This window comes from Aspergillus flavus, chromosome 7 (assembly GCF_009017415.1).
Source record: "Aspergillus flavus chromosome 7, complete sequence".
Taxonomy (NCBI): Eukaryota; Fungi; Ascomycota; class Eurotiomycetes; order Eurotiales; family Aspergillaceae; genus Aspergillus; species Aspergillus flavus.
This window is the reverse complement of record NC_092404.1, coordinates 478,540-498,946: the sequence shown is the minus strand read 5'-3', so window position 1 is coordinate 498,946 and position 20,407 is coordinate 478,540. Positions and strand designations below refer to the sequence as shown.

The 20,407-nt window shown below is 48.0% G+C and overlaps 11 protein-coding genes and 1 non-coding gene across 12 annotated transcripts; 6 read left to right on the top strand and 6 right to left on the bottom strand.

The window, feature by feature from the left end:
• Positions 1-998: 998 nt before the first annotated feature.
• F9C07_2229228 (uncharacterized protein) lies at positions 999-1,261 on the top strand (the record flags this gene model as incomplete). The annotated part of the gene is made up of 2 exons (XM_041295060.1): positions 999-1,127; positions 1,187-1,261. The coding sequence occupies 2 exons, from the start codon at positions 999-1,001 to the stop codon at positions 1,259-1,261; spliced, it is 204 nt and encodes a 67-aa protein (XP_041149942.1).
• An 820-nt stretch (positions 1,262-2,081) lies between these two features.
• Positions 2,082-4,551, top strand: F9C07_2280557 (Alpha/Beta hydrolase protein). The gene is made up of 4 exons (XM_041295059.2): positions 2,082-2,657; positions 2,714-2,941; positions 2,996-3,922; positions 4,007-4,551. The coding sequence occupies exons 1-4, from the start codon at positions 2,246-2,248 to the stop codon at positions 4,162-4,164; spliced, it is 1,725 nt and encodes a 574-aa protein (XP_041149941.2). The 5' UTR covers positions 2,082-2,245; the 3' UTR covers positions 4,165-4,551.
• An 87-nt stretch (positions 4,552-4,638) lies between these two features.
• Positions 4,639-5,011, bottom strand: F9C07_5325 (uncharacterized protein; the record flags this gene model as incomplete). The annotated part of the gene is made up of 2 exons (XM_071511336.1): positions 4,639-4,667; positions 4,879-5,011. 2 exons carry the CDS (start codon positions 5,009-5,011, stop codon positions 4,639-4,641), a joined length of 162 nt encoding a protein of 53 aa, XP_071366845.1.
• A 170-nt stretch (positions 5,012-5,181) lies between these two features.
• Positions 5,182-6,231, top strand: F9C07_2229226 (uncharacterized protein; the record flags this gene model as incomplete). The annotated part of the gene is made up of 3 exons (XM_071509840.1): positions 5,182-5,502; positions 5,573-5,986; positions 6,058-6,231. 3 exons carry the CDS (start codon positions 5,182-5,184, stop codon positions 6,229-6,231), a joined length of 909 nt encoding a protein of 302 aa, XP_071366844.1.
• Positions 6,232-6,550: 319 nt separating this feature from the next.
• Positions 6,551-9,534, top strand: F9C07_1837732 (uncharacterized protein). Its single transcript, XM_041295058.2, has 4 exons — positions 6,551-7,448; positions 7,511-7,713; positions 7,764-8,173; positions 8,229-9,534. The coding sequence occupies exons 1-4, from the start codon at positions 7,058-7,060 to the stop codon at positions 9,427-9,429; spliced, it is 2,205 nt and encodes a 734-aa protein (XP_041149940.2). The 5' UTR covers positions 6,551-7,057; the 3' UTR covers positions 9,430-9,534.
• Positions 9,535-9,752: 218 nt separating this feature from the next.
• F9C07_2280553 (HET and ankyrin domain protein) lies at positions 9,753-13,571 on the top strand. Its single transcript, XM_041287370.2, has one exon. The coding sequence runs from the start codon at positions 10,123-10,125 to the stop codon at positions 12,457-12,459; it is 2,337 nt and encodes a 778-aa protein (XP_041149938.1). The 5' UTR covers positions 9,753-10,122; the 3' UTR covers positions 12,460-13,571.
• F9C07_5321 (putative MYND domain protein) lies at positions 12,713-13,426 on the bottom strand (the record flags this gene model as incomplete). The annotated part of the gene is made up of 1 exon (XM_041287357.1): positions 12,713-13,426. One exon carries the CDS (start codon positions 13,424-13,426, stop codon positions 12,713-12,715), a length of 714 nt encoding a protein of 237 aa, XP_041149937.1.
• A 349-nt stretch (positions 13,572-13,920) lies between the features above and the next one.
• F9C07_5320 (uncharacterized protein) lies at positions 13,921-15,007 on the bottom strand (the record flags this gene model as incomplete). The annotated part of the gene is made up of 4 exons (XM_041287356.1): positions 13,921-14,174; positions 14,237-14,583; positions 14,633-14,853; positions 14,903-15,007. 4 exons carry the CDS (start codon positions 15,005-15,007, stop codon positions 13,921-13,923), a joined length of 927 nt encoding a protein of 308 aa, XP_041149936.1.
• A 387-nt stretch (positions 15,008-15,394) lies between these two features.
• On the bottom strand, positions 15,395-17,138 carry F9C07_1837716 (C6 transcription factor). Its single transcript, XM_041287362.2, has one exon. The coding sequence runs from the start codon at positions 16,866-16,868 to the stop codon at positions 15,498-15,500; it is 1,371 nt and encodes a 456-aa protein (XP_041149935.1). The 5' UTR covers positions 16,869-17,138; the 3' UTR covers positions 15,395-15,497.
• Positions 17,139-17,185: 47 nt separating this feature from the next.
• Positions 17,186-17,257, bottom strand: F9C07_t76. The gene has a single exon. It is a non-coding gene; the product is annotated as a tRNA-Glu (tRNA).
• Positions 17,258-17,467: 210 nt separating this feature from the next.
• Positions 17,468-18,844, top strand: F9C07_5318 (Rieske [2Fe-2S] domain protein; the record flags this gene model as incomplete). The annotated part of the gene is made up of 1 exon (XM_041287369.1): positions 17,468-18,844. One exon carries the CDS (start codon positions 17,468-17,470, stop codon positions 18,842-18,844), a length of 1,377 nt encoding a protein of 458 aa, XP_041149934.1.
• A 79-nt stretch (positions 18,845-18,923) lies between these two features.
• Positions 18,924-20,338, bottom strand: F9C07_1837645 (uncharacterized protein). The gene is made up of 4 exons (XM_041295047.2): positions 20,304-20,338; positions 19,740-20,063; positions 19,399-19,643; positions 18,924-19,337 (listed from the first exon to the last, which is right to left on the bottom strand). The coding sequence occupies exons 2-4, from the start codon at positions 19,971-19,973 to the stop codon at positions 19,004-19,006; spliced, it is 813 nt and encodes a 270-aa protein (XP_041149933.1). The 5' UTR covers positions 19,974-20,063; positions 20,304-20,338; the 3' UTR covers positions 18,924-19,003.
• Between the last annotated feature and the right edge of the window lie 69 nt (positions 20,339-20,407).

Below are 20,407 nucleotides of genomic sequence, written 5' to 3'. Positions count from 1 at the left end.
ATCAACCACAGTCCCTTTTCCGGTGACAGCACAGTAGTTGGGTCAATCGAAGTGACACATTGTTTGTGCAGTGGCAAGGAAGTTCGTCTCTCACATTACGCCAGCATGTTAACCAGGTAAGCCAGGCCACATTACTGTTGCGAGCAGAAATCCAACCTTTCCTAGATCTGAAGTCAGCAAGCACCAATCGAGAGACAGATGTCTGGTAATAATTAAAGGAAATGATTACGACCTGACCTCGTACTTAGACGTCCATCCTGGAGATGCTCACGCATTATCCTAAAATATGCTGGGCGGGACGCGACACAAGCGTTCGAACCCATTAATCCACCTGTCGTAATTGAAAAGCATCTACCACCAGAGTATGGAACTATCGGCTTGTAGTATCTTCCAACTACCCAGCTATATAACACTAACATGGAACTAGACTAAAGCTAGGCCCTGTAGCAGAGTCCAACGTGGGCATCCCACCAGATCCAGCACTACCCGGACCTCTCTCTCAGAAAGAACTACCGACAAGAAGGTCCTTTCACTCCTCAGATCTGTAGTCAATATCCACGACTTCGAACACGCCGCTTCTCAAGTATTGGCTCCCCGTTCATTTGCCTGTGCCTGCTACTAACAGTCCGGTTATTGTAATTATGGCTAACCGACATACTAGGACTACTATCAGTCTTCAAGCCAGGGGCTAATGATGAATACACGGCGCAATGGAATCAAGATAGTTGGAAGCACATCTCTTTCTGCCCATGAGTCCTATGACCCATCCAGAGTATCGACCTAACAACTTCTATTCTTGGAATAACCTACGCTAGCCCTTTCTTCATCTGTCCTGCAGGAGGTAGCAAACTCGCACATCCAAGTGGAGATTTGGCTTGACACAAGCCGCTGGAAAGCATGGCATTCTTGATTGGGTACCTAACAACAGCGGTTGCACGCAAAAACAGTTGGCAAATGCACGTGCGGTCTCTCAGACATTATACTGGCAGATCTATGCTATGGAGGACCCTTCTGTAACAGAAAATGAGATAAAGCAGGCTATTGCTTTGGATTACCGAGCCTTTGCTTTGACTGTCGATGCGCCTCGAGCTGGCAAACGCGTGAGAGATGTGCGACTGACCATTGAGGTATGTAAATGTGTCACCTGTGCTTCTGTAGTCAGAACAGCTTTATAATGTCTAGTCAGGAAGAGGCATCCGATCTGAATGAAGGGGATGAAGATAACGGTTTTGCCAGTGGCCCGACGATCGCGCGGTCGTGAGTCAATCCACTCATATTGCTAAGCAGAATTTCTCACAAGGAATACTCACCTCTACACCAAGTTTGACTGGAAATCCGCAGTTTTGTGGCTGCGAAAACTGACAGATCTCCCAATAGCAATCAAGGGCATCCAGTCATGGGAAGATGCCGTGCTATGTATGCATGGAGCATGGGGTGCACCCATGGCTGTCAAATCACGGGGGTCGATAACTCGAGGGTGCTCCTTCTGCTTTAGAACCCCTTCTCGCAATTCATAGAGAAAGTTCTGAGGTCTTTCGCCGTTGCGAAGTTATTGTCGATGGCGGCATCTGTCGCGGTGCTGTCAACCATTACAGTAACATCTATAGAGACTCCTAGCAATTTACACTATATAGCTAATTCTAGGCCTTCAGCGAACTATCTAATATCTATAACATTTAACTATGCGGCTAAGCTTTTCGAATCTACTAAACCAAGCGCCTAATTTTAGGCTGTTCTAGTTTTAAAGGTATTTTTATATTCAGTAGATAGTAAAGCACACAATCCTAAATTCCTGGGCAAGTTTAGTAATATTTTACTATACATCTATGCCCTTAAACAAAACAGTATATTCCTTAATAGATAATTTAGATCTAGACCTATGATTTACACTAATTCCTATTTCAAAAAACCTTATTTTGGTGGCATAGTAGACATTTAGAATAATTATTGTTTTTTGACACGGTACGTGTTTTGCCAAGTGTTGCGAGAACTTTTGACCCACTATTGTATCAGTAAGCCCGGTCAGCGGAAAAGGGCCCAGTATCAGAACTTATCCGGATGGGACATACCCGCTTGTCGAATAAATAGTAGACGAACCCCGCAACACAATTCGCCGTAGATGTCTGCATTCTTCCCTACATAATGGAGTGCTAAGCAGCATACAATAAAGACTTTCTATGTTTTGCTTTTAATCGAGGAACTTCTTCAAATCCAAGCGGCTGTTAGCTGCTTGTCGTCTACGACCATGCCGGGTCAACGTTGGCTTAACAGAATCCTCCGAGGACTCGCGTTTTCCTACGTGGTTATGCTCCAGGGAGGTGATTGTAGAGCATACAACACCGGAAACAAGAATATTGGGCATCAATCATTTGAACCGACAGCTCGAGTTTTAAATGGGACTTACTATGGTGTCCACAATGACCATTATGGCCAGGACCTCTTCCTAGGCATACCTTACGCCCAGCAGCCCGTCGGAGACCTCCGGTTACGAACACCACAATCCCTCAATGAATCGTGGACGACGCCCAGAAATGCAACAGAGTATTCACCGGCATGCCTCGGCTATGGCCAAACGTCGGGGGCCTCTGAGGCCTGCCTTACGCTGAACGTCGTCCGCCCCAGTGGCGCTTCCCCTGGCGATAATCTGCCAGTGGCTGGTACCTAGAGCATCATTTCTCACACTGAAGAGGACTTACTAACCAGCGGCGTTTAGTATGGATCTACGGCGGGGGTTTCACAGGGGGTAACTCTTCAGACCCGCGCTATAACCTTACTTTCATCGTGAACGAATCAGTCACAATTGGTACTCCGATGATTGGGGTAAGTATTAACTACCGTCTTCATTGCTGGGGGTACATGTGGAGTAAGGAGATGAAGGAGGAAGGCATTGGGAATCTGGGATTCAGGGACCAGCGACTTGCATTGCATTGGATACAGGAGAGTATGTGTCTTTCCTATGCTATTACCGCAGGTTAACCTACTAATCATTCGACAGACATTGATGCTTTCGGTGGAGACCCTAGCCAGGTTACCATCTGGGGGGAAAGTGCTGGTGGCAATAGTGTTGGCACCCAATTGATCGCTTACGGAGGACGGGATGATGGATTATTCCGTGCGGCTATTAGCGAGAGCGGCAGCCCAAGCACTTACATTCCTTATCAGACACCTGAAAAGTGGCAGCCATACTATGATGCAGTTGTAGATGCGGCCAACTGCAGCTCGGCTTCGGATACCCTACAATGTCTCCGGAGCATTCCAACCGAGATCCTGGTCAGTATATTTAACAACTCGACCATTATCCCGGCTCATACACTCTCGGGCGTTGAGGGGCCCCAGTTTGTGCAGGTGATTGATGGCGACTTCATACAAGAAAGTGCCACTTTGCAGCTTGAGCAGGGCAAATTCGTCAAAGTCCCATACCTAATTGGCGCTAACACGGATGAAGGAACCAGTTTTGCCATCCGTGGTATCGACTGTGATGAGCAGTTCCGGGAAGTTGTGTCAAATTGGGGCCTTGACAATGCTACTGTGGATATTCTAGCCGCACTTTACCCTGACATCCCGCAGATCGGTATTCCGGCAATAATGCCAGGAAGACCCCCAGCTGGATATGGAAAGCAATACAAGCGTGTCGCCGCCTTCCAGGGAGACGTGAATGTACATGCGCCGCGCCGACTGGCGGCTCAGGCATGGGCTCGTCATGAAGTACCTGTTTACAGTTATCTTTTCAACGTTGTCAACAATTTGAACGGGCCGTATGCGGGAGCCGATCACGGTGCAGAATTGCCTTACGTATTTCGCATTCCTCAGTCGTTAGGCAGAGGTGACCACCAGCTTATGAAGGCTCAGTCCCAGCTTGCTATCCTGATGTCGAGATCCTGGGTCAATTTTGTCGCGACGTTGGACCCGAACCCTTCCGCAAGTAAGTAGTAGACTTGGCTCTTCGTCCAAGACTATCTCCTATACCTTGGTTTGCTATAGGTTGAGCTGACCTATGACCGTTCAGCTTCCGGGTCAATTTGGCCAAGCTATAGATTGGAAGACCCGAGGAATGTTGTTTTTGATCTCAATGTTACCAACTTGGAATACGTCGCAGGTGACTCCTATCGTGCCGAAGGTATCAAGTATATCAGTGACAATATGGTCACCTTGTTTGGGCGATAAGCATTGAGGAAATCTAGTAGTAGAAGACTGTACATCACAAGCCACTATATCTTGGCTTGCCTCGCGGTGACTGTAAACTACCTTCATGTATGGACTGTGTGGATGTCGTTCTAAGGGGATGGTGTTCTTCAACCACGAGCTTCTAAGTTTTAGTATATGTAGGGATTCTATCAATGAAGCATTGAGACGGCTATGTGTGACCTGTGAAATGGGGAAGAAGCATGTATCCAGATTACTTCTCGTTTATTCCAAGAGCAATGCGCTGGCAATCATCACACGCACCAGCTTGCCTATGCCACGATCAGGAGCCAGCGTCGGATCTAACAGTGGTGCTAACCCGAGTCCACTTTGGAGAGTAAGAGTCCTCAAGCTCCCGCAGAGTTGTCATTCAATAGACTAACTGTAAATGCGAATTCAAACTACACCCAGAGGAATTTTATTCCCCCCCTTGTTGTAGAATTAGAAGTCTAGAGCCTATTTCCTGAACATAGCACTAGAGATAGCTGTCACATTAGCAGTAGTAGCAATCCAGTCGTAAAATGGCCACTGACTTGTCCAAATCCCGCTAGCGGGGTCCTACCGCGCATGTGTTCTGTATTTTGTTGAGATTAGACCTGTGCATAGGGAAAAGCCATACAATGGAAACTTTCGATTGCTCTTCCCCTTGTCCCTTCATTATTACGCAATGTCATTGGTCAACCCAGATCTACGTACCGGGGGCATATCCGGGGCCGTCTGGTACATAACCGATGCCACAAAAAGCCCACCAACTGGAGGAATCCCGGGTCTGTTCCTGAAGCGTGATTCCTTTGATGCCCGGGTATCGGTATTGTGGTTCGGTGTCCATGGGTCTCTCCTACTCGGACTTGCTTGATGCTTTACCAGGACTCGTGCTGCTCTCCAAACGATTCACTCTTCTAAACTTTATATGTGACTACAGAACTCTATAATTGTTCGGTCGCCCCAACTGTCCACAAGCTCTAGATCATCTCGATTGACTATAGCAAATACCTAAACATGACAAGACAAGGATTAGACGCACCTTCTAGCCTCCCTGTGCCGGACCTACAAGAACATGCACCAGGGGTCTTCTTGTTATCGCCCCTCTCGCGGAAGGGCGAGGGTCTTGGCATGATTGTACTGACATCTGGAAGAGATCTAGGAGGTGTACGCCTGGAAGACGGAGTTCCTTCACCATTTCTGAAGTGGGCCGAGGAGGGATATACAGTGGTAGCAGTGTGTCTAGGTGCCTTAGAGGATGGTCAAGAAGGGATATCTCTCGCCCTTGAAGCGTTGTCCCACTGCGAGGCTTGCCATCCCAGAGGCAAGATTGGGCTTGTTGGTGTGCTCGCCCCTGTTGATATCATTAAGATTGAAGCTGATTTGTCACCCATTATATGACCCCGAGGCATGGGCGGAGGTCTCAGCAGCAGTAAATGCTCGCCGAGAGATCGTGGGAGTAGTAGTCTATGGAAACGCGGATTCGCCGATTTCGAATGCCACCATACCAATGCTTCAGCACCTAGCCGGAGCATCTGCGACAGCCAAAGTCATGTCCAAAAACAGCAATACCCAGGTATATGGATACGCAAACGTGGATACATACCAGTTTGCCACTCCTTTTCAGGGCACGTTCGATTATACCACCGAGGCTGTGTCCCACACCAGGAACCTAGGCTTCCTAAAACCCCTGATCGGAGGGCCATATTTTGATTTGAAAACCATCTGGGAGGAGCATACACAGCATGAGTTCGAAACGCGCTCTGTGCCTCATACAATGGCAACTATGATGCAGGAGCCATATGTAAATCATATTCCCACTGTGAGATCCCAGAACGCCCTATTATTTATCTGGAAATTCTATCACTGGCCATGTGCTAAGACTATTTACAGTTGACTGGGGGAATCGGGAGAGCCCATTTTTCAACTTTTTACCAAAACCATTTTATTTTCAACAACCCTGCAGACGCTGAACTTGAGCTAATCAGTCGGACGCTTGGTATCGATCGTGTCGTTGATGAGTTTATCTATAAGTTTACACACGATACTCAGATCGACTGGCTGTAAGAGAAAATTCTTGATGCCAGAATATCTTCCATGGACATATCCAGCCCCGTCCGGCAGGGGTCTTAGCGGAAAGGCCAAACTTGAATACCGCGTGCCAGGGGCTGGACGGGAGACAGCGGAGAAGATGAGAGATAAGAACGCCGTGGAATCGAATCAATTGTTCAGATACGGTCTGCGGGTTGTGGATCCCCTTCGGCCGTTATCGCCCTCATAGCATGCTTGGAAAGCAACATTATCCTCGGCTATAACAGCCAAGGAACGGAAAAAGGGCGGGTAAGGGGCGGATAAGGACCGACCAAGGGTTTTAAGTTAAACTTCGGTCTTACTTGACCTTTGGTTCCACTAGACTCAAATAGTCATCTTGTTCTGCTCGCTGTGTATGAAGGCCATAATGATTAAAGTCTTGGCACCTTCGGCCGCTTATCGCTTGATCGTCCCCTCGTGTCTTCACTTCGCCAAATTAGGGCTTCTACAGATGCTTTCTACCGCATTAGATGATAGATTAGCATTTGGAAGATAGAAATCGAGTGCTCAATCACCTAAGCCGGCGAAGAACTCCTCTGAATCTGAGGGGGGTTTATCTCAACGTCATTCAAACTTCGACAGTCTGCATCGACGAACATATCCAACAGCCCTAACAAGCTAGCTCCAGCAATAATGCGGGGTAGGATCCGTGCTCCCATGGTATCAGTAAAGTTTAAAACACAGATAAGCGTTGCAAGAGCTAGAGAGGAGTCACTCCTGGAAACCTTCCGATAACCACCTTGACTCTTAATCTTCTCTGCTCTTAAGATCTTGGGTAAAAGAACGACGCATCCTCTAGGTCATGCCGCGCCCAAAAGTGCGCTTGGAAGATCGACAACGATCTAGCCGTGCATGTCATACCTGCAAGGCCCTGAAAATACGATGCGACTCTCAATGCCCTTGTGCCTCGTGCATGCGACGCGGACAGGCGCATGCATGCGTTTATTCCGGGACCGACCGTCGGAGGCGCAAACCATGCGTCACAGATTTGACAACACATGGTCGTGCCATTGACGGGGTAGATGTCTTTTCGCGGAGATCGGGTGTTACGACTCGAAATAGCAATCCGCCCTTTGAATTGGATGGTCATGTATCTGAAATGGTGACACCTGAGTCAAGAAGTGATGACCATCCTCTACCCGATGCCCGTCCGCACCAGCGGTTCCCTCTCAAGCCAGATCAGTCAACAAAAGGTGTGAAATAGTTCAACCGCTAGGACAATGCCTTTCGAAAAACTAATCCGGACTTGTAATAGTGGATGTAGGAGAGACATCAGCATTGTCATTTTTACACTTTCTGCGGAAGACAGTCAAGGCGTACGTAGGATCGGTGCCTTTCACGGATTCTGAACGACATCACATTGTTGTCGATATGGATCATTGTTCTTCAATAAGTGTCAATGTTGATAGTGTCGAGCGGGAGAAGCTCCATGTATGGATGGGATTTTATAACGATGCAGTGAGTGAAGGGCGAGTGAAGTGTCTGCTACGTTCTGAGAATTTTTACAGACAAGCGGGATCTTGGATCTCTTCACCGAGCATGAAGTTGAAACCTTAATAGCGGCCCGTACGCCTATATCACAGGACACATCTAGCTTGTTTGTGGGGCGTGAGGATGCTGCAGCAATGGACGTTGCCCTTGCCATTGGCGCCCAAGTTGAAGGGTCACCCGAAGACACCCATTTTGCCAATAGCTACTTTCATCGCGCGCGACAAGTAGCATTTGCCGACATGTTGATGGTCCAGAATGTTGAAACAGTGCGGCTCTTTCTACTTATGGCCTTTTATATGCTGGGCGCCTGCCATCGCAACGCTGCATCAATGTTCCTCGGGGTAGCTGCACGAGCAGCTATTATCCTTAAACTCCACAGCTCTGAGGCTTACAGCTCTGCACTATCTAAGGAAGATAGTGAACGCAGGTGAGTTGTAGCTACGCCTACTGGCGCTTAAACAGACATTGACTGGCTTGTGTAGACGAAGAACCTGGCACAGCATGCGTAATCTTGATACCCTGAGTAGCTTTGTGCTCTCCAGGCCGAGAAGCTTACCTACAGTGCCCAATTGGTCGAATGTTATAGAATCAAAGACTGAATCGGCCTTCCATGCCATTGGTGATGGATGTATCTTGCTGGATAATATCGTCGACACTCTCAGCAAAGGTAAACTCCTCGATATAATCACGGCTGAGGACCTCCTTATGCAGCTCCGGAAGTGGAGTGGCAGCCTTCCCACAACCCTCCGTCAGTTCTACCATCCCTTTCATAGTTCACAAACTCTGGAGCCTAGAGATCGGCAGCGGCTTGTTGGGAGCATCCACGTATCTTGTTTGTATCATTTTGCGGTAATTCTCGTCACCAGGCCATATCTTATCGCATATCTCACGTCACGGCTACGCGGAAAAGCGCCGGATCATTTGATTAGTGATCCCGATGAGGCCTCCGATGTCACTTTAAAGAATAATAAAGTATCCAAGCTGGCCCAAGTATGCGTTAGCTCGTCCTTATATATGGTTGACATGTGTCGACGGGCGAAGTCGGCAGGGCTTGTCTTCCGAAACTTTTGCCTTCTCAAGTATGCTCCCAACTTCCCCCATTCCATAAGTAAACTCCCTTGTTTCGCAATCTATTGTCCTATTAAGTTGGTGCTAAAGGATACTTATAGAGCATGGATCTTTGGGGCTGGTCTTATCCTGGGCTTTTCCATGTTTGCTGGAGAACCCCGCCGCGACGTTGAAAGGCTTTTCGACAGCGCTCTACTACTTCTCGATGATATCGGCCACACTAGCCCACAGGCCCAGCTCTACAACCAAATCCTGACTAGTTTCTTGGAAGCTGTGAACAAGTATCGCAACCGAGTTGCAGGAGAGGTGTACCGTACGGTACAGGATTATATGGACCAGATCCTAACGATTGATGCGGTCATGCCAGGAAATTCTGCTGCACCTCCAAGTGGTAGACAGGATGTATACCCTGGCTGGGACGATAGCTGGTTAGCAGGTGCAATGCAAGATGTTGAGGCAAGCGCCATTGCACTAGATCCTATTTCTTTTGGAACAAGGGGTGCGCAGATGTTCCGCGAACCTTGTAATTGGGGTGACATGGACACTATGCAATTGGAGGGGGACTTGATCATCGACGTAGAGCCGTTCGATCAGTTATTCTATACAGTTGAATGAGGTCCTTGCCACTGTCGTTGTACGTTTTACTTATACGAGTGAACTACCAGTTAATGTCCTAGTCTGGTTTATAGAGACAGATTGAATAAAACCATCTACTGTGGAAGAAGTAATATTGAATACTAATGTAGTTCACATAAATCGGTGACTGGTCAGCTTCACTGCTAACCAAACTTGTACTAGTTCAAAATATGATGTTTTAGCTCTGAATAGTAGTGCGAATGCTGGTTGATTGTTGATTCTATCAAAGTCTTTGTGTTTACGTACAAAGGCCTAGAAAGGTGTTGCGACCAATCAGGTGACTAACAAATCATTGATGGCCCAAAGAGGCAGTACTAGTAGGACGAGCGCGATGGACTCCGCCGCCTTGCCGAGGCGTCGATCGCTGTGACCAAGCGAACAAAATACAGCAAACACCCCGATGTTGCAAATTTGACCCCGACCTCAAACACAAGTTTTACCAACTTTGCCCGCTTCACCTTGCATCTCCTCTTGGCCTCTGACCTTGCAGGTTCAGCTGCCAGACCAACTTGAAGTCCCCTGCCCCTGAAAACACACGATATCACTCTCGCGAACTGAGGTGACCGTCACAGCCTCGCGGCTAGATTTGACGCACTGACCCGTATTCGGAATTGAAGCCTCGATGTATTGACCTACTTCTACTACAGAGAGCACGACGTGTTTATCTGAATTATGCGTCTACTACATACCGAAGAGAGCCACACAGGTAACTTTGAGATTATTGAATTTACAGACGACAGGATCCCGCCTTATGCGATCTTGTCGCATACATGGGAGGGCGAGGAAGTCACCTTCCAGGATATGCATGCAGACCAACTTCATACGAGACAGAAAAAAGGATACAGCAAGATTCAACGGTGTTGCCATCTCGCTAAAACCGAAGGCTTCGAATATGTTTGGATAGATTCTTGTTGCATCGATAAGACAAGCAGCGCTGAACTGTCTGAAGCCATCAACTCCATGTATCGATGGTACCAAGACGCTGAGGTATGCTATGCGTATCTCGCTGACGTACCTTCTAAGGAGTTCAAAGAGAGCAGGTGGTTTACGAGGGGATGGACTCTCCAAGAGCTAATTGCGCCGAGAAAAATTACTTTCCTTGATGAAAACTGGAAGGGATTGGGGAACAAGGCGGATCTTCAACAGGCTATTTGCGAGTGTACACGTATCCCGATTGGTGTTCTCTCTGGTGATGAGGATATTGAATCCTTCAGCATCGCGCAAAGGATGTCCTGGGCAGCGGAGAGAGTAACGACTAGGGTTGAGGACCGAGCCTATTCCCTCCTCGGAATATTCGGGGTTAACATACCACTGATCTACGGAGAACGCGAAACGGCATTTATCAGACTCCAAGAGGAGATTATGCGTATTTCCGATGATCATAGTCTCTTTGCATGGACGTCCGCCGATAATCGAGGTGGTCTTCTCGCCACCTCTCCCGCTGCCTTCATAGGCTCTCATAATATTGTGCGATTCAATCCCTTTGATCCATTCAACGCCCCGTTTGCTGGGACCAGCACAGGGATCAATTTGACAGTTCGCTTCATGGGTATTGGTCCTCGAGGATTGGGGCTTGCGATTCTTCATTGTAAGGAGGAAGGTGAGGGAGAGAGATTGATTGCTCTCTACGTGAGAGATTCAGAATTCCTGACAATGGAGCGATTCGAAAGAGTTTATAGCGAAGGCTTCAATCAGCTTGATCTTCGTAAATACCGACCCTCGCAATACCCAATGCGACAAATTATCATTCGAGCAGGCCGTCTAGCACGTCATCGGAAATCGAAAGGCTGTGGGAAGTGTGACGGCATCACTCCAGAGATCTACTCTGATGCCAAACTAATGACTCTTATGGAGTTTGAGAATCCATCTGCATTGTTACAAGCAGCCGAACGAGGACTCGAGGACATAGTATGGTTGCTGCTGACCCGCAGCGATGTTGAGGGGGATTGCAGGGGCCCAGGCGGACTAACCCCGTTAATGCACGCATCCCGAAATGGCCATGAAACAATTGCAAAAATGCTAGTTGCTCGACGCGACGTTATCGCAGACTCAACAGACGATGAAGGAAGGACACCATTGTGGTGGGCAGCTGAGGCTGGGCACGAGGCCATCGTCAAAATGTTGGTTGAGAAAGGCATTACTATAGAAGGCAGGGATAGAGATGGATGGACGCCATTAACCATAGCATCAAAAAATGGACATGAAGGAACAGTTGGGTTGCTGCTTGACAAAGGTGTCGCCATTGAGGAGCAGGATCTGAGAGGTGGCACGCTATTATCAGCTGCCGTTTGGAGAGGGTATGAAACAATAGTCAAAGTTCTACTTGATAAAGGTGCGAGTATTGAAATGCAGGATGGGGAAGGTCGGACGCCATTAATTCTTGCCGCCTGGACAGGTTATGAAAACATAGCCAGGGTGTTGCTTGAGAAAGGTGCCGTCGTTGAGAAACAGGACCAGGCAGGTCGCACACCATTATTCCTTGCCATCTGGGCAGGTTATGAGAACATAGTCAGGATGTTGCTTGAAAAAGGTGCCGTCGTTGAGGCGCGGGATCAGAGTGGTAAGACGCCTCTATTAGGCGCCGCTGATCGTAAACATGAGGCCGTTGGCAGAGTGCTGCTAGAGAACGGGGCAGATATCGAAGCTCGCGATGCGCATTCTCAGACAGCGCTGCTCCTGGCTGCTTGGCACGGAAGCGATACCTTTGCCAAGATGCTTCTTGAAAATGGAGCCAATATTGAAGCTCGCGATAAGCAAGATGAGACCGCACTGTTCTTGGCTGTTCGGAAGGGACATATCGCCATTGTCAAGCTGCTTCTCCAACACGGTGCGGAGGCCAACATCCGTAACTCTTCTGGCCGTACGCCAATCGCAATAGCCAAATTGGAGGGCCAAAAAGCGATTGTGGAGTTACTGAGGGAAAGGCTTAGTAGCCATGCATATCGTAACTCCTTATCAATGGCAGTTGGCCGTTTTCTAGCGCCCAAGCCACCTAATCGAGGGTTATAGTACCCCAGAGTCAATGTTAAACAATAGTTGCAAGTTCAATAGAAGGGAGAGAATGCTGGATACAATAGGCCCGTACATCCTGCAGAGCTCCCAATCCTGACTCCTTGTACATAAATCCTGGTCTCTTTTGCAGTTCAGAAACCAGCCAGAGAAGGTGTCGCCTTGATTACATATAATGAATAGGATAGAGAAATTCATTCATCCTAAACAGAACCACCTGTCAACCTCTTGGTGTAGATGACACCTACCCATCTCAACGGCGCATATTCAACAAACCAGTCTGTATTTCGCCCTTTTCAGCCTGCATCATCATCTGCATCATCTGAAGTCCAGGCTGTCCTCCTGGTCCCCTCCCATAGATATGCTCCCCGAACATTCTCATTTGCATCGGAAAGGTGGGATCCCCGTAGTGTTCGACAAAGTCGCCCTTTTCGGCGCAACAGTCGAGCGAGCTCCAATTGTCTTTGTTCAGCCCGTAGGCCATGCACGCCTTGGCTTTCTCCGGAGACCACCACGGGGGAAGCAAGCCGCGTTTCTTTTCCACCAGGCGTAGGAATCGACAAAACCCGTCGCGACTGTCGGGTCTACCGGAATAGATCGAGTCCTCATCGACTTCACCTTCGATGGTGTATTGGTCTTCCATCTTCATCCGATACGTATCGATAAGGAGCTTGTAGACGTCCTTCTCCGGGCGATCGTGGAGCCATTTCTTGCTGTGCAACTGGTGGAACGGCTTCTCGATAAAGACCTCGAGGTTCCTGGGACGGGTACCACCGGTCGAGGTTGTATTGGCGAATGTCTCGTCTGCGTTCTTGCCACAAGTCTTCTTATGGGTCTTCCAATCGGCCTTCTGGCACTCACGCGAGCAGTACCACTGGGTCTTGCATTTCGCGCATCTTTTGAGGGTGATGTCGTTCGACGATTCCTTTGCGCAGACCTTACAAGCAGCAGTAGTATCGTCAGACATGGTAACGGGTGATAGGCAGGTATTCCTGAGTGTTCTGCGTGGTGAGGGGAGGGGCGATTGAGTTGGGTTGGAGAGCGGGGGAGGGAACTGCTTTGTTTTGTTTCGACTGTTTCTCTTTGACCGCCTCTATGAAATAATGACCAGTCATGTTTCACCTGCAGTGCTATATCTGTCCTTCCGCAGGTATTCATGACAGTGTTTTGAATGCCTGTTCTCCAGTCCGGGTTTAACCGCGGATTCTTGTAGGAGCTCCCTGTCTACTTATTCCTGTGACCAGGCTACTCTGACTGTTTAATATTAGTTTCTTAAAAGTCCAATAGTTAATCTACAAGTTCGAAAGCTCAGCATCATCGAAGGGATTACTGTCTACAAATCAATCCATTTCGCTATTCTAATATTCTTGGGAGTACAATTATAACTTGAACGGGGTACCCAACCGAAATAGTATGGATAACATCATATCACCCAAACCTCGAACAATATCCATGGCTAGCTCATCCACTTTTCCAGTAAGTATTGAGCATCTCCTTAACCGAAAGCGTTCTTATTTCGGGGAAACGTTCATTCAAGCTACCAGACTTGGGAATGTGAGAGCTACCGTCAGCAGTAAACCGTTCAAAGATCGAGGTAACCCACTGAAAGGCCTCCTTCGGGTACCGATTGTAGAGAGCCTTTTGGGCCGGCAGTTCAGTGATCTCGAACCGCTTCAGCTTCTCGATGTCATCATAGTGCACCTCGAATTTGGATCCTAATTTCAATTAGCGAGACCTGTCGATAGGTATCGAATGAATGTAGTAAATGAATACTCACCACGAGCCTCCTCAGCCAGAACAAGAAACTCATTCCAAGTTATCTCGTCCCCAACGACACGGCTTTCTTCTTCCCAGTGTTCCAGGTCCAGGGATGCAACCACGAATCTGGCCATATCAAACGAGTAGATCAGACTTACGGGGACATTACCATCTCCTGGAATGGCGGCGACTTTGTTTTCGAGATCGAATGCGGCGATGTGTGGCTTCAGGTATGACTTCAGGGCCGGGGTGGCAAAGTAGTCCATGAACATGCCGATATGGAATACAGTCCATTCCAGTTCTGACTTGCGAAGCTCTTCCAATCCGTCGAAATAGACCTTGAGCTGGGGTAAAACCTCCAGGGCTCTGATATGAGTCAGCATTACGATGGGATAGAAGGGGTCGAATAACGAACTCCTTGGGGTAAGGAATAGCAAATCCATTTGCGATAAAGCGTTTCGTGGTCTGGGACCGTGCGGCTGCCTTAATCAGGTTCAGCTGCGCCGACTCAAGGGAGTCCCCTTCAGCGGATATAGCGCATATGACTGTATGGATCTTGTTGTCCTCAAGCAGGGAGGCGAGTTGATCGATGTCGTTGTAGTCAGCCACGAGAGTGTTTGGGAATCCTGTCGACGACTATCTTGTGTCAGCATCTTGGTTAATTGTCGCAACGGGGTATCCATACCTTTCGAGATAGAACAAACGCCTGGTGTTTGGTAGATTCTTGCAATACCTCCAGGATGGTCCTCCCTACATCACCGGTACCACCAGCAATCGCGACGTTGACCATAATGTCCACTAGTTTGCTGTCAAATGCGTATAACAAATAAGATATTCAGAGAATGTGAGTTGTTAGTCAATGAAGACATACTCAGCAGTGGAATTCTCGGTCCTTATATAGCTTTTCCAGTCCTATTTGCCATGCGTGTCCTGATGCCCTTTTCCCAGGACATTGTTCGGTGCAGCCAGAGTACATGAGGCGGGATGGTTCGCTGTCCAATGAGATAGATCAATTCGAGAGTTGAATCCTCCCGGACCCACATCCTGATACGAAAATTTCCTATTTGGGACATGGTCTCTGGTCACTTCGACCGGCCATGGATGAGCTCACTCGATGCTTCCACGATCGATTGTGATTCTTGCGTCAGGATTCCTTGGTGGAATGGAAAATCCCTCATCACCATTCGAGGAAAGGTCACGAGAAATCGTCGGCCAAACTCGTTGCGAAAAACTTAATTGCACTGACAACGTAAACTTAAACAACTAAGACACAAAGCCAACTACACTGAAGCATTCGATCGGACAAAAACCGTCGGATCCCGAGCGACCTCTCTTATCCTCTGGTCTTCGCTCCGGCTCAGCAGCCACAACACGGCTGTGTACTCATTCCTCGTGCGCGCTCCAATCCACCAGCATGTTTCTTCCTCGAACAGCATCAACCATAACATAAAAAGCAGTAATGCCCTCTCATCTTTCTGACGCAGCAGTAAGCGATAAGACTGCGGTACATGTGGGCCAAAAGATAAATAGCTGTTAAGGTTGCCGAACCCCACGCTCTTGATGCGGAAGGCTCGGGAAAGTAACACAAGAGGCGTATAATACGAGTTATTGTCTGGGGTACTGTCTGCTGTGATGCAACAGATTTCAGCTAGTGTTTGGGGTATCAGTTCCAAGTCTGAATAAGACGGAAGGTCATCTTTGATGACAAATTGTGGGTTGCACGATGTGTCAGCGTCGAGCTCTGTGTTCCAGACACTGCCATTGGGATTGCGATTGAGAATTTTCGACAAGTAGCCCATCCCTTGTTGTACCATGAACCAGTTAAGAGCGTTGTCGATGGACACGCTATCGGACATGAACAACCAGGAGTTGGAAGGGATAGTCTCATCTGTCGCGAAGGATATCATGTTGATCAACAGGCACGTAGCAAATATAAAATCAAGATTCTTGGCTGCTATTGTAGCTTGTGTAAGTTCTTGATTTAGTACTCTTGTGGCGACCTGTGTGTGGAAAAGGTAGGCTCTTTCATGAAGCCGGCACGAAGGCTGAAGGTGTTGCAGCTGTCGAGCAGATAGCGCAAGGAGACCATGCATGAGCGCCGGGGTAGCTGCACAGTTGGGCAAAACAAATCGATGGAATAATTTACACCCTGGGTAAGACTGAAATGACATATCGATGCATTTGGGCAAGTGTTGCGTCAGGTGCGTACTTGGTGTCATTGCGGCGGCGGGGATATTTGTTCCTCTTGGGGGTCGATGTGGTGAACCAGTGTTCAAAATGTTGTTGATGAGCGAGTATGTAAGGTCAGTCTCGATGCGCCATTCTAGACGTTCGTGTTCTGCCCGGTTGTCTAACAACTGGTCACAGAGAACTATTTCTTGCAGACCGACTTTGTCTCTGAGTTCAGGAGAAGGCTTCTCCTCATAAACACAACTTTCTTGCCGTTTAGAGCATCTACCACAAATTGGGCGACCTTCATCACACTTGACTCGGTTCCGTTTGCATGTTGCACAGCCATTGCGAGATTTGGTATGTGTCTTCCGCGACTGCTTAATGGGCCTGCCGGTCGGCGAAAACTGCGGTTGAGCTCGTCGTTTAGGGGCAGAGTCCAATTTGAATCTTCTAAATATCTGCGGGTCGACAGTAGGCATGGTTTTATTTAACAGTTATAAATCTGTTGACACTAAAGCCGAAGGTAGTGTTGAGGATGGAGAGTGAGGAGACTGGTGAAGCGGGAACGGGCCAGAGGCGGTTTATATATAACACAACCATTCTTGTACATATCCCACGTTGAAATCCGTAACTACGCGCTTTCAGCCTCGTTCCGGTGTCCACAGCCCGAGAGCTTGAACATTGAGTTCAGAAATGCTTTGATCAGAGTTAATGTAAACACCGGCTCTCTCTCATTGGAGGTATTTTAACAGCAGAAGATGGCGAAGAGCCAAAAATAAAAAATAAAAAGAAAATCTTCCGATACGGGGAATCGAACCCCGAGCTGCTGTGTGAGAGACAGCGATGTTAACCATTACACCATATCGGATTGTGTTGAAGATCGTACCCAGTTTTGTATAAATAAATGCAATTTAATAGTTTAATAATTCACTCAAAGATCTCTTTGCCTGATACGGGATGGTCTGACAAAAATCTACACAACCCCACGTGACCCCACATTGGGCAGGCATGAATCAGACCACATACGATTTTGTATACACCCTTTATTACAATCAACAACCAGGTCTGCATATGCAAGATGGTGGTAGTTCGGCTTGGTCAGCTTTCTGACTTTACCCAGGCGCGATATGTCATCCATCTCTCCGACAAAAAGCGCCTGGTATTGTTTCGCCTCCCTGTAATTGAGCCGTCAAAGAAGGTAGATCGCGCGGCCAATGAAACCGACGATGGTTGGACTTATTACTCCATGGAGGCCGAATGCCCGCATGCCGGCGGTCCTATGCAGGACTCTCAGATCGATATTGAAGATTCAGCATACGTTGCCTCGTGCCCATGGCATGCGTATGATTTCAACGTAGAGACTGGCGAATCGAGTGTTGGCATTAAGGCCTGCACATACCCGGTCGATGTCCGTGGCGAATACGTGACTTTGATGTACAATACAGAAGACGGTTCTGAGGTGTCGCTAGTTAAGCTCGAACCTGTCAGTGAAAAGTTCAAGGCGAAGAAAAATCGAGGGTCTAAGAACAAGACCACCCCGCAAGAGGAAGATCCGCCAGCTCAGCAGATTGAGTCAGGTCCAGCTAAATACCTTGACGAAAATGCTACAGTGTGTGACTGGTGTGCTCATATTCTGAATACGGCGAACCCGGAACATAAGATCGAACTGACTCATCATTTATTTTCTATCTTAACTGAGAAGGAAGCCTCATCATCTCCTATGCCTCTTGGAAGAGGAAGTGTTTCGCCTCCCGCTCAACCTCCACGGGAAGGGCTGTCTGAAGTCCAACCCTGGGCCATACCAAAGGCCGGAAAAGGTGGTACACTGAAAAGCCGAATTGCCATGCTGCATGCGTTGGCGAATATTGAGCTCTGGGCCATCGATCTTGCAGTTGACATATGCATACGGTTCGCAACGTTCCAGACGAACCCAGATTCACCAGGCGGCTCGCGGGAACTGCCACGTGCATTCTTTCATGACTGGCTTAAGGTAGCTAACGACGAAGCCAAACACTTCTCGCTACTGCGCGCGCGGATAGAAGAAATGGGTTCTTACTTTGGCGCGCTCCCCGTTCATCACGGTCTCTGGGAATCGGCTACTATGACAGCTCATGATCTCAGGGCACGGATCAGTATCATTGCGCTTGTACATGAAGCGCGAGGCCTAGATGTCAATCCGATGACCATCGACAAGTTCCGCAGGGCGGGTGATACCGAGAGTGTTCAGAGTTTAGAGGTTATCCATAACGACGAGATCACACACGTTACGACCGGCCATAGATGGTTGACATGGATCTGTCAAGAAGAGGGAACCGACCCAGTTCACGTTTTCCGCAGCAATGTACGGAAGTACTTCCGGGGCTACATCAAGGAGCCTTTTAACGCAGAAGCTAGGGCGCAAGCCGGCTTGGATGGACGCTACTATCAGAACTTGGAAGGAATACCCTTGGCTTGATTGTCGTCGAGAACGGTTGCTCTAGTATTTCTGGCGCTGGTAAAATGCCGCCCGGGAATTATGGCTTGGTTTGGGTTGTTTCCGCCTTTGATGTGATAACTCGACCGAATAGGGAGATTCGATAATTGGACATTCACGAGTATATTTCGAATGATATGTCTATAGTTGATCTATCGGGCCCAGGGAAGGGTTCCAGACTGTTGGCATCCCTTGCATGACTGTCTCCCATTCCGGCAATTCCATGATCGCTTTTGCATATGTTTGCAACTGGGGAGGGACCAATTCTTCAAGATGGATGTCAATGAGTCTCGCTGTAAATGCCACAATATGTGCATCCAGCACTGTTGGGCCTGTTTTGTCCCCAAATATCCACATCCCCCCGTGGTTGAACTTTTGGTACTCAACCAGAACCTTAGAGAACAGCTGTTTCGCTTGATCCGTCATACCATCTTCGTATCCATTATCTAAATCGGGTTCTATTTGCTTTCTGTCGCTGTATAGCGCACCCTGTTACCTTGGAATGTGAAAGTGCGAACGAACCAGGTCAAGCTTACCAGTCTCGTTTATACTCTAAAGCGCGACGATGCTCAGGCGAGATATCAGTACGAGCCAGAAGGTCATCTACTGCCGGGTTTGGATTATTCTCTGCTTGAATGTGGTGAAGCTGGGACAGTAGGCGTTGTATGGTTGTCCGATGGGCTTCCGGGATCAAGCTTGGATGTTGCTCGCAGACCCAATATGAGATGGATAAGCTGTCTGTGAGAGGCGCTGGAATTGACTTGCTGGTTAACGCTGGGACCTGCAATGTATATAAATCAGTACGATGCTTTTATGTAGCCATTTTGCCTCGCGCCTGCCCTATTTCGAGAAATGTATAATGTCTCTGATAACTCACCTTTCCCTTCGGATTTACGTGCAAAAGATAGTCCTCGCTTAAATTTTCATTCCGATGTAGATTTACTAGGCGATGCTTAATTTTCGCTAATTCTCGGGATGATTGTGATTTGTCCCGCAGCGCCAAAGCAATTGTAAACTGGACCATAATCGAATACAGAGAAAAGGGAAAGGTATAAAGACAAGGATCGGAATAATTCCGACCTCGCAGTTTTTGGTAGAGCCGCAGAAGCATGGCGGAGAATGAATATGAGAGGTTGAAGGATTGGAAGGCCGATCGTGGGTTTTTTTTAACTTTACCGGTGGCTAAATTTAAGGACGAGAACTAATTCCGGTCAGCACCGCGGATTTAATGCACCACCACATATCTTTGCTGAATGCCTGCACTTAAACCAACTCTGCGAGCAACCCTAGCTACTAAAACATCTCGAGCCTTTAGTTTTTCAAGTATATATACCCTGTAGCTGTATGAAGTGCTGACTGGTACTTACGCGAATTTGGATTACCTCACTGCCTGGAGTTAAGGAAAAAAGAAAAAGGGGAAAAGAAAGGAACTAGTGCACACTCAATGTTCATTCATGATAATCGTTCCAGTCATCGTTGGAAAGGTCCCGAGGTCAGGGTCGGGATTCTCAGTTGGCGCATTGATCTATCCTAATGATGTCCTCC

Excerpts from the sequence above, each read along its gene's own strand:
- F9C07_2280557 (XM_041295059.2), top strand. The coding sequence starts at position 2,246 with ATGCCGGGTCAACGTTGGCTTAACAGAATCCTCCGAGGACTCGCGTTT. Across the intron at positions 2,658-2,713 it reads CGATAATCTGCCAGTGGCTG|TATGGATCTACGGCGGGGGT; the intron begins GTACCTAGAGCA and ends AGCGGCGTTTAG. Across the intron at positions 3,923-4,006 it reads GGACCCGAACCCTTCCGCAA|CTTCCGGGTCAATTTGGCCA; the intron begins GTAAGTAGTAGA and ends ATGACCGTTCAG.
- F9C07_1837732 (XM_041295058.2), top strand. The coding sequence starts at position 7,058 with ATGCCGCGCCCAAAAGTGCGCTTGGAAGATCGACAACGATCTAGCCGT. Across the intron at positions 7,714-7,763 it reads TGGGATTTTATAACGATGCA|ACAAGCGGGATCTTGGATCT; the intron begins GTGAGTGAAGGG and ends GAATTTTTACAG. Across the intron at positions 8,174-8,228 it reads AAGGAAGATAGTGAACGCAG|ACGAAGAACCTGGCACAGCA; the intron begins GTGAGTTGTAGC and ends TGGCTTGTGTAG.
- F9C07_1837645 (XM_041295047.2), bottom strand. The coding sequence starts at position 19,973 with ATGCTTCTGCGGCTCTACCAAAAACTGCGAGGTCGGAATTATTCCGAT. Across the intron at positions 19,644-19,739 it reads ACGTAAATCCGAAGGGAAAG|GTCCCAGCGTTAACCAGCAA; the intron begins GTGAGTTATCAG and ends TATACATTGCAG. Across the intron at positions 19,338-19,398 it reads TTAGAGTATAAACGAGACTG|CGACAGAAAGCAAATAGAAC; the intron begins GTAAGCTTGACC and ends TGCGCTATACAG.
- F9C07_2280553 (XM_041287370.2), top strand. The coding sequence starts at position 10,123 with ATGCGTCTACTACATACCGAAGAGAGCCACACAGGTAACTTTGAGATT.
- F9C07_1837716 (XM_041287362.2), bottom strand. The coding sequence starts at position 16,868 with ATGCCTACTGTCGACCCGCAGATATTTAGAAGATTCAAATTGGACTCT.